This window comes from Cydia amplana, chromosome Z (assembly GCF_948474715.1).
Source record: "Cydia amplana chromosome Z, ilCydAmpl1.1, whole genome shotgun sequence".
Lineage (NCBI taxonomy): Eukaryota > Metazoa > Arthropoda > Insecta > Lepidoptera > Tortricidae > Cydia > Cydia amplana.
Genome location: NC_086096.1, coordinates 22143136 through 22153928, shown reverse-complemented (window position 1 = coordinate 22153928; position 10793 = coordinate 22143136). Strand labels below are relative to the sequence as shown.

Sequence of the window (10793 nt, the reverse complement as noted above, 5' to 3'; positions counted from 1 at the left end):
TTTGAGCGTCGGCGTCTAGTCAACGCTATGGAAAATGGCGGCGCTGCGCAGTTGCGCCAACGTTGCGTCGAGCAGCAGCCATACAGTTCACTAGTTAGACGCCGACGCTCGGGAGACGCTATTAGTGTGGGGTGGCCCTAATAGTCACTAGATGGCGCTGATAAGTCTCCAGATTTGATAATTATGCGAGTGTCATCCAGACGCAACCACGAGCGCAATTATTCTTACACTTACTGAAGAGGTATTAGCAGGTAATTATTAGTTGTTTTTGATACTTAAATACATCTTGCCGTTGATGTTCTGCTTGACGGGGTTGATGCGCTTGAGGATCTGCGTCATGGTCTCGAGCAAGCGCTCGGAGCTGACGCCGGTGAGCTTGGACTTGAACTTGGTGAGCAGCTCCGTGGTGGTCATGGGCTTGCGCGCCAGGTAGCGCCGCACCGCCTCCTCCGTCACGCCGCACTCGCTGACAACAAACTCACACGTCACTCTCTTCTCCTCTCTCTCATACAACAACACAACAACGCCGTATTAGCGAACAGGATTGTAAGGAACACAGTTGGGTGCAGTTCAAATTGGACTTGTTTAAACGCAGCCACGGGCACAAAAGTGCAATTATAGGCATAGATCGCTCTTTCGTGATGACCCCCGCCGCGCCGGCATGTTGACTACCTCAATTTTTATCGATTGTTTTATTGTGCAATAGAGGTGTGCAATAAAGAGTATTCTATTTAACTTTTTTAACCCTGTCACACGGTTAATAGTTTAATAGGTGGCTGTACTAATATAATAAAAAGCGGTAAAATATAAGTTTCATGCTTAAAACAAGACACTCATCTTACTTTTGTGCCTGTGACAGCGATCAGAAAAACCTAATTTTACTTAGTGCGGTTATAAATAGCACTAAGGTGAAATTTTTAATAATACAAAATTAAATAATGAGGCACGCAGCGTTCTTTATTAATAAGAATTAGATTCTGGCCAAGTATACCCACGTGTAGGAGGGGTCGATCTTGGGCCGCTTGGCGGGCGGCGCGGCGGCGGCGGCGGCCGCAGCAGCCGCGGCCGCGGGCGCGGGCGACGCCGAGCGAGACGTGCTGGCGCTGCCCGGCGCGCTCGCTGCAAACATAACACAACTATGGTACTGTACTTCATGCCTCCAAAATATGGCGTCAAAAAACCATTTAACACATAGAGTGGTGTAATAATGTTTTGTACAATATGCCCAATCTCCTGTTGACCACGAACGCTGTAAAGGGTTCGAAACGTCGATATGTATTAAAAACTGATAAAGTTGTATTTTATCCACATGTGTTTCAAAGTAATCTGATGCAAATTTTGAATTAAAAACTGATAGAATTGACTTTTAAGTGATGGTTTTGAGTGATAAATATTTAGTGACGTTCATTTGGATTTGATTTGTAATGTTTTACAGTTAGTATTTCCTCGCGTTGGTGTGGTCAACTCGCTATGAGGGGCTAAACAACAACTTTGCCCCCTTATAAAACAAATCTTTACTGCATAAGGGGCAGATAAAAAGAAGTGGTGGACACGAAAGCAATGACATGCGGTCACCTGAGTGCGGTGTCGCGGCGGAGGCGGGCTCCTTGCGTTTCTTGTGGTTCCTGGGCGCGCCCTCCGCGTCGGTGTCGGAGTCGGAGCTGAACTCGCTGCTGGAGGGAGTCCTCTGGCCGGGCTTGGCGGCCTTCCTCTTGGTGAGCTTGCTGGCGCGCTCCTCGCCGTCGCGCGTCGGCTCGTCCTCCGGCTCCGACGCCTCCTTCTGCTCCTGCTCCTCCTCGCTGTCCTCGTCCGACGTCAGCAGCTTCCTGCACCGCACGCTTCACATCAGATACTACTCCCAGCCCAGACAGACCTACAATAAGCTACTACACTACGGACTGCGGACCATGCTCGTGAAGTTGACCACCCCATATCGTTTGCCCGCAAATGGCATATCTATATCGTTAGTTCATCGTTAGTTCACGTTTGTTCAGTAGGTAAAATCGTAAGGACCCGATTCCAACATCGATTTTTTTTAAAAACAAAATGGGGGTGGCTGTCTTCACGCTAGCCACCCCATACCACTTTTTGTAAGTTTTTTTGGTCTAGATAGCAAGATATTCGTTAGTTCATGATTGTTCAGGCATTGGAATCGTTTGGACCCGATTCCTTAATTTTTTTATTTTTTTTTAAAGTGGGGTGGCTGTCTTCACGCTAACCACCCCACCCCGAAATCAGTCAAACTAACTATGTGAAGTCATCGGGCGACGTTAGTTCACGTTTGTTCAGGCATTAAAATCGTTAGGATCTCATTAGATTTGCTATAAAAAAATAAAATCGAAAAATTCATATTGGCTAGCCGAGATAGTAGTCAGTAAGTAGGCGTAACTAGCAATCGACACAGATAATAACGATTATATGCCCTAAATCAGCATCTATAGACGATCTATAGCCCAGACAGTATAGTAACATGCGGGCGCTCATAACAGATTAAAGGATTTCCGTACTTTTATATTTTTTTATTCTATGGGGGTGGCTGTCTTCACGCTAGCCATCCCATACCACTTTTTGCAAGTTTTTTTGATCTAGATAGCAAGATATTCGTTAGTTCATGATTGTTCAGGCATTGGAATCGTTCCGAACCGATTCCTTCATTTTTTATTTTTTTTTAAAGTGGGGTGGCTGTCTTCACGCTAACCACCCCACCCCGAAATTAGTCAAACTAACTATGTGAAGTCATCGGGCGACGTTAGTTCACTTTTGTTCAGGCATTAAAATCGATAGGATCACATTAGATATGCCATAAAAAAAAATCTAAAAATTCATATATATGGGCCAGCCTAGGCAAGTAATGTGTCTAAGTCGACGGCTGAAAAAAATAGTCAGAATCGGGTCCTTACGATGCCACTTGCAGAACGATGTCAGCAGACCATGCTTATTCGAGATACATAGGTAATTTGCGGGCGTTCGAAACAGATTCACCGGAAAAAAATAAAACTTGAAAATCAGAATAACTCAACTTACGCTCCTAAGTCGAAGGCTGGAAAAAATAGTCAGAATCGGTTCCTTACGATGCCACTTGCAGAACGATGTCAGCAGACCATGCTTATTCGAGATAGATAGGTCATTTGCGGGCGTTCGAAATAGATTCACCGGAAAAAATAAAACTTGAAAATCTGAATAACTCAACTTATGCTCCTAAGTCGACGGCTGAAAAAAATAGTCAGAATCGGGTCCTTACGACGCCACTTGCAGGACGACGTCAGAAGACTATACTGATTCAAGATAGACAGGTCATTTGCGGGCGTTCAAAACAGATTTTCTAGAAAAAAATAAAACTTAAATATTAGAATAACTCAACTTATGCTCCTAAGTCGACGGCTGAAAAAAATAGTCAGAATCGGGTCCTTACGATGCCACTTGCAGAACGATGACAGCAAACCATGCTTATTCGAGATAGATAGGTGATTTGCGGGCGATCAAAACAGAATTGCCGGAAAAAAATTAAACTTGTAAATCGGAATAACTCAACTTATGCTCCTAAGGCGACGGCTGAAAAAAATAGTCCGAATCGGGTCCTTACGATGCCACTTGCAGGACGACGTCAGAAACCCATACTGATTCAAGATAAATAGGTCATTTGCGGGCGTTCGAAACAGATTTACCGGAAAAAAATAAAACTTGAAAATATGGATTACTCACTTATGCTCCTAAGTCGACGGCTAAAAAAAATAGTCGGAATCGGGTCCTTACGATGCCACTTGCAGGACAACGTCAGAAGACCATACTCATTCAAGATAGATAGGTCATTTGCGGGCCATCAAAACAGATTTGCCGGAAAAAAATAAAACTTGAAAATCGGAATAACTCAACTTATGCTCCTAAGTCGACGGCTGAAAAAAAAAGTCAGAATCGGGTCCTTACGATGCCACTTGCAGAAAGATGTCAGCAGACCATGCTTATTCGAGATGGATAGGTCATTTGCGGGCGTTCGAAACAGATTTAACGGAAAAAAATAAAATTTGAGAATCTGAATTACTCAACTTATGCTCCCTAAGTCGACGGCTAAAAAAATAGTCAGAATCGGGTCCTTACGATGCCACTTGCAGGACTACGTCAGAAGACCATGCTAATTCGAGATAGATAGGTCATTTGCGGGCGATCAACAGAGATTTACCGGGAAGAAATAAAACTTGAAAATCGGAATAACTCAACTTATGCTCCTAAGTCGACGGCTGAAAAAAATAGTCAGAATCGGGTCCTTACGATGCCACTTGCAGAACGATGCCAGAAGACCATGCTTATTCAAGATAGATAGTTCATTTGCGGGCGTTCTAAACAGATTTACCGGAAAAGAATAAAACTTGAAAATCTGAATAACTCAACTTATGCTCCTAAGTCGACGGCTGAAAAAAATAGTCAGAATCGGGTCCTTACGATGCCACTTGCTGAACGATGTCAGCAGACCATGCTTATTCGAGATAGATAGGTCATTTGCGGGCGTTTGAAACAGATTTACCGGAAAAAAATAAAACTTGAAAATCGGAATAACTCAACTTATGCTCCTAAGTCGACGGCTGAAAAAAATAGTCAGAATCGGGTCCTTACGATGCCACTTGCAGGACAACGTCAGAAGATCATACTGATTCAAGATAGATAGGTCATTTGCGGGCCATCAAAACAGATTTGCCGGAAGAAAATAAAACTTGAAAATCGGAATAACTCAACTTATGCTCCTAAGTCGACGGCTGAAAAAAAAAGTCAGAATCGGGTCCTTACGATGCCACTTGCAGAAAGATGTCAGCAGACCATGCTTATTCGAGATGGATAGGTCATTTGCGGGCGTTCAAAACAGATTTAACGGAAAAAAATAAAATTTGAGAATCTGAATTACTCAACTTATGCTCCCTAAGTCGACGGCTAAAAAAATAGAATCGGGTCCTTACGATGCCACTTGCAGGACTACGTCAGAAGACCATGCTAATTCGAGATGGATAGGTCATTTGCGGGCGTTCGAAACAGATTTGCCGGAAAAAAATAAAACTTGAAAATCTAAATAACTCAACTTACGCTCCTAAGTCGACGGCAGAAAAAAATAGTCAGAATCGGGTCCTTACGATGCCACTTGCAGGACTACGTCAGAAAACCATGCTAATTCGAGATAGATAGGTCATTTGCGGGCGATCAACAGAGATTTTCCGGAAAAAAATAAAACTGGAAAATCTGAATAACTCAACTTATCCTCCTAAGGCGACGGCTGAAAAAAATAGTCCGAATCGGGTCCTTACGATGCCACTTGCAGGACGAAGTCAGGAAACAATACTGATTCAAGATAAATAGGTCATTTGCGGGCGTTCGAAACAGATTTACCGAAAAAAAATAAAACTTGAAAATATGAATTACTCAACTTATGCTCCCTAAGTCGACGGCTAAAAAAAAAAGTCCAAATCGGGTCCTTACGATGCCACTTGCAGGACGAAGTCAGAAGACTATACTGATTCAATATAGATAGGTCATTTAAGGGCGTTCTAAACAGATTTACCGGAAAAAAAATAAAACTTAAAAATCTGAATAACTCAACTTATGCTCCCTAAGTCGACGGCAGAAAAAAATAGTCAGAATCGGGTCCTTACGATGCCACTTGCAGAACGATGTCAGCAGACCATGCTTATACGAGATAGATAGGTCATTTGCGGGCGTTCGAAACAGATTCACCGGAAAAAAATAAAACGTGAAAATCAGAATAACTCAACTTACGCTCCTAAGTCGACGGCTGAAAAAAATAGTCAGAATCGGGTCCTTACGATGCCACTTGCAGAACGATGTCAGCAGACCATGCTTATTCGAGATAGATAGGTCATTTGCGGGCGTTCGAAACAGGTTTGCCGGAAAAAAATAAAACTTGAAAATATGAATTACTCAACTTATGCTCCCTAAGTCGACGGCTAAAAAAAAAAGTCCAAATCGGGTCCTTACGATGCCACTTGCAGGACGAAGTCAGAAGACTATACTGATTCAATATAGATAGGTCATTTGCGGGCGTTCTAAACAGATTTACCGGAAAAAAATAAAACGTGAAAATCAGAATAACTCAACTTACGCTCCTAAGTCGACGGCAGAAAAAAATAGTCTGAATCGGGTCCTTACGATGCCACTTTCAGAACGATGTCAGCAGACCATGCTTATACGAGATAGATAGGTCATTTGCGGGCGTTCGAAACAGATTCACCGGAAAAAAATAAAACTTGAAAATCAGAATAACTCAACTTACGCTCCTAAGTCGACGGCTAAAAAAATAGTCAGAATCGGGTCCTTACGATGCCACTTGCAGGACTACGTCAGAAAACCATGCTAATTCGAGTAAGGTAGGTCATTTGCGGGCGATCAACAGAGATTTTCCGGAAAAAAATAAAACAGGAAAATCTGAATAACTCAACTTATCCTCCTAAGGCGACGGCTGAAAAAAATAGTCCGAATTGGGTCCTTACGATGCCACTTGCAGGACGACGTCAGGAAACCATACTGATTCAAGATAAATAGGTCATTTGCGGGCGTTCGAAACAGATTTACCGAAAAAAAATAAACCTTGAAAATATGAATTACTCAACTTATGCTCCCTAAGTCGACGGCAAAAAAAAAAAGTCCAAATCGGGTCCTTACGATGCCACTTGCAGGACGAAGTCAGAAGACTATACTGATTCAATATTGATAGGTCATTTGCGGGCGTTCTAAACAGATTTACCGGAAAAAAATAAAACTTAAAAATCAGAATAACTCAACTTATGCTCCCTAAGTCGACGGCAGAAAAAAATAGTCTGAATCGGGTCCTTACGATGCCACTTTCAGAACGATGTCAGCAGACCATGCTTATACGAGATAGATAGGTCATTTGCGGGCGTTCGAAACAGATTCACCGGAAAAAAATAAAACTTGAAAATCAGAATAACTCAACTTACGCTCCTAAGTCGACGGCTGAAAAAAATAGTCAGAATCGGGTCCTTACGATGCCACTTGCAGAACGATGTCAGCAGACCATGATTATTCGAGATAGATAGGTCATTTGCAGGCGTTCGAAACAGATTTGCCGGAAAAAAATATAACTTGAAAATCTGAATAACTCAACTTACGCTCCTAAGTCGACGGCAGAAAAAAATAAACAGAATCGGGTCCTTACGATGCCACTTGCAGGACTACGTCATAAGACCATGCTTATTCGAGATAGATAGGTCATTTGCGGGCGATCAAAAGAGATTTTCCGGAAAAAAATAAAACTGGAAAATCTGAATAACTCAACTTATGCTCCTAAGGCGACGGCTGAAAAAAATAGTCCGAATCGGGTCCTTACGATGCCACTTGCAGGACGACGTGAGAAAACCATACTGATTCAACATAGATAGGTCATTTGCGGGCGTTCGAAACAGATTTACCGGAAAAAAATAAAACTTGAAAATATGAATTACTCAACTTGTGCTCCCTAAGTCGACGGCTAAAAAAAAAGTCCGAATCGGGTCCTTACGATGCCACTTGCAGGACGAAGTCAGAAGACTATACTGATTCAATTTAGATAGGTCATTTGCGGGCGTTCTAAACAGATTTACCGGAAAAAAATAAAACTTGAAAATCTGAATAACTCAACTTATGCTCCCTAAGTCGACGGCAGAAAAAAATAGTCAGAATCGGGTCCTTACGATGCCACTTGCAGAACGATGCCAGCAGACCATGCTTATTCGAGACAGATAGGTCATTTGCGGGCGTTCGAAACAGATTCACCGGAAAAAAATAAAACTTGAAAATCAGAATAACTCAACTTACGCTCCTAAGTCGACGGCTGAAAAAAATAGTCAGAATCGGGTCCTTACGATGCCACTTGCAGAACGATGTCAGCAGACCATGCTTATACGAGATAGATAGGTCATTTGCGGGCGTTCTAAACAGATTTACCGGAAAAAAATAAAAGTTGAAAATCGGAATAACTCAAATTATGCTCCCTAAGTCGACGGCAGAAAAAAATAGTCAGAATCGGGTCCTTACGATGCCACTTGCAGAACGATGTCAGCAGACCATGCTTATTCGAGATAGATAGGTCATTTGCGGGCGTTCGAAATAGATTCACCGGAAAAAAATAAAACTTGAAAATCTGAATAACTCAACTTATGCTCCTAAGTCGACGGCTGAAAAAAATAGTCAGAATCGGGTCCTTACGATGCCACTTGCAGGATGATGTCAACAGACCATACTGATTCAAGATAGATAGGTCATTTGCGGGCGTTCGAAACAGATTCACCGGAAAAAAATAAAACTTGAAAATCAGAATAACTCAACTTACGCTCCTAAGTCGACGGCTAAAAAAATAGTCAGAAGCGGGTCCTTACGATGCCACTTGCAGGACTACGTCAGAAGACCATGCTTATTCGAGATAGATAGGTCATTTGCGGGCGATCAAAAGATATTTGCCGGAAAAAAATAAAACTGTAAAATCGGAATAACTCAACTTATGCTCCTAAGGCGACGGCTGAAAAAAATAGTCCGAATGGGGTCCTTACGATGCCACTTGCAGGACGACGTCAGAAAACCAGACTGATTCAAGATAAATAGGTCATTTGTGGGCGTTCGAAACAGATTTGGCGGAAAAAAATAAAACTTGAATATCTGAATAACTCAACTTACGCTCCTAAGTCGACGGCTAAAAAAAATAGTCCGAATCGTGTCCTTACGATGCCACTTGCAGGACGAAGTCAGAAGACTATACTGATTCAATATAGATAGGTCATTTGCGGGCGTTCGAAACAGATTTACCGGAAAAAAATAAAACTTGAAAATCGGAATAACTCAACTTATGCTCCTAAGTCGACGGCTGAAAAAAATAGTCAGAATCGGGTCCTTACGATGCCACTTGCAGAACGATGCCAGCAGACCATGCTTATTCAAGATAGATAGGTCATTTGCGGGCGTTCTAAACAGATTTACCGGAAAAAAATAAAACTTGAAAATCGGAATAACTCAACTTATGCTCCTAAGTCGACGGCTGAAAAAAATAGTCAGAATCGGGTCCTTACGATGCCACTTGCATAACGATGCCAGCAGACCATGCTTATTCAAGATAGATAGGTCATTTGCGGGCGTTCTAAACAGATTTACCGGAAAAAAATAAAACTTGAAAATCGGAATAACTCAACTTATGCTCCTAAGTCGACGGCTGAAAAAAATAGTCAGAATCGGGTCCTTACGATGCCACTTGCAGAACGATGCCAGCAGACCATGCTTATTCAAGATAGATAGGTCATTTGCGGGCGTTCTAAACAGATTTACCGGAAAAAAATAAAACTGGAAAATCTGAATAACTCAACGTATGCTCCTAAGTCGACGGCAGAAAAAAATAGTCAGAATCGGGTCCTTACGATGCCACTTGCAGGACGATGTCATCAGACCATACTGATTGAAGATTGATAGGTCATTTTCGGTCGTTCTAAACAGATTTACCGGAAAAAAATAATTTAAAAATCTGAATTACTCAACTTATGCTCCTAAGTCGACGGCAGAAAAAAATAGTCAGAATCGGGTCCTTACGATGCCATTTGCAGGACGATGTCAGCAGACCATACTGATTCAAGATTGATAGGTCATTTGCGGGCGATCAAAAGAGATTTTCCGGAAAAAAATAAAACTGGAAAATCTGAATAACTCAATTTATGCTCCTAAGGCGACGGCAGAAAAAAAATAGTCAGAATCGGGTCCTTACGATGCCACTTGCAGGACTACGTCATAAGACCATGCTTATTCGAGATAGATAGGTCATTTGCGGGCGATCAAAAGAGATTATCCGGAAAAAAATAAAATTGGAAAATCTGAATAACTCAACTTATGCTCCTAAGGCGACGGCTGAAAAAAATAGTCCGAATCGGGTCCTTACGATGCCACTTGCAGGACGATGTCATCAGACCATACTGATTGAAGATTGATAGGTCATTTGCGGGCGTTCTAAACAGATTTACCGGAAAAAATTTTTTTTTAAAATCTGAATTACTTAACTTATGCTCCTAAGTCGACGGCAGAAAAAAATAGTCAGAATCGGGTCCTTACGATGCCACTTGCAGGACGACGTCAGAAAACCATACTGATTCAAGATAGATAAGTCATTTGCGGGCATTCGAAACAGATTTACCGGAAAAAATAAAACTTGAAAATATGAATTACTCAACTTGTGCTCCCTAAGTCGACGGCTAAAAAAAAAAGTCCGAATCGGGTCCTTACGATGCCACTTGCAGGACGAAGTCAGAAGACTATACTGATTCAATTTAGATAGGTCATTTGCGGGCGTTCTAAACAGATTTACCGGAAAAAAATAAAACTTGAAAATCTGAATAACTCAACTTATGCTCCCTAAGTCGACGGCAGAAAAAAATAGTCAGAATCGGGTCCTTACGATGCCACTTGCAGAACGATGTCAGCAGACCATGCTTATTCGAGACAGATAGGTCATTTGCGGGCGTTCGAAACAGATTCACCGGAAAAAAATAAAACTTGAAAATCAGAATAACTCAACTTACGCTCCTAAGTCGACGGCTGAAAAAAATAGTCAGAATCGGGTCCTTACGATGCCACTTGCAGAACGATGTCAGCAGACCATGCTTATACGAGATAGATAGGTCATTTGCGGGCGTTCTAAACAGATTTACCGGAAAAAAATAAAACTTGAAAATCGGAATAACTCAACTTACGCTCCTAAGTCGACGGCAGAAAAAAATAGTCAGAATCGGGTCCTTACGATGCCACTTGCAGGACTACGTCAGAAG

At 42.0% G+C, this 10793-nt stretch overlaps 1 protein-coding gene across 1 annotated transcript in view; it reads right to left on the bottom strand.

The window, feature by feature from the left end:
- Positions 1-217: 217 nt before the first annotated feature.
- Positions 218-10793, bottom strand: part of LOC134661936 (general transcription factor IIF subunit 1) — a 39558-nt gene continuing 28982 nt past the window's right edge. Inside the window, exons 10-12 of the mRNA XM_063518189.1 lie at positions 1576-1826; positions 996-1119; positions 218-466 (exon numbers count right to left, since the gene is read on the bottom strand). Coding sequence (XP_063374259.1) covers positions 259-466; positions 996-1119; positions 1576-1826 — 583 coding nt within the window. The 3' untranslated portion in view covers positions 218-258. The remainder of the gene's footprint in view (positions 467-995; positions 1120-1575; positions 1827-10793) is intronic.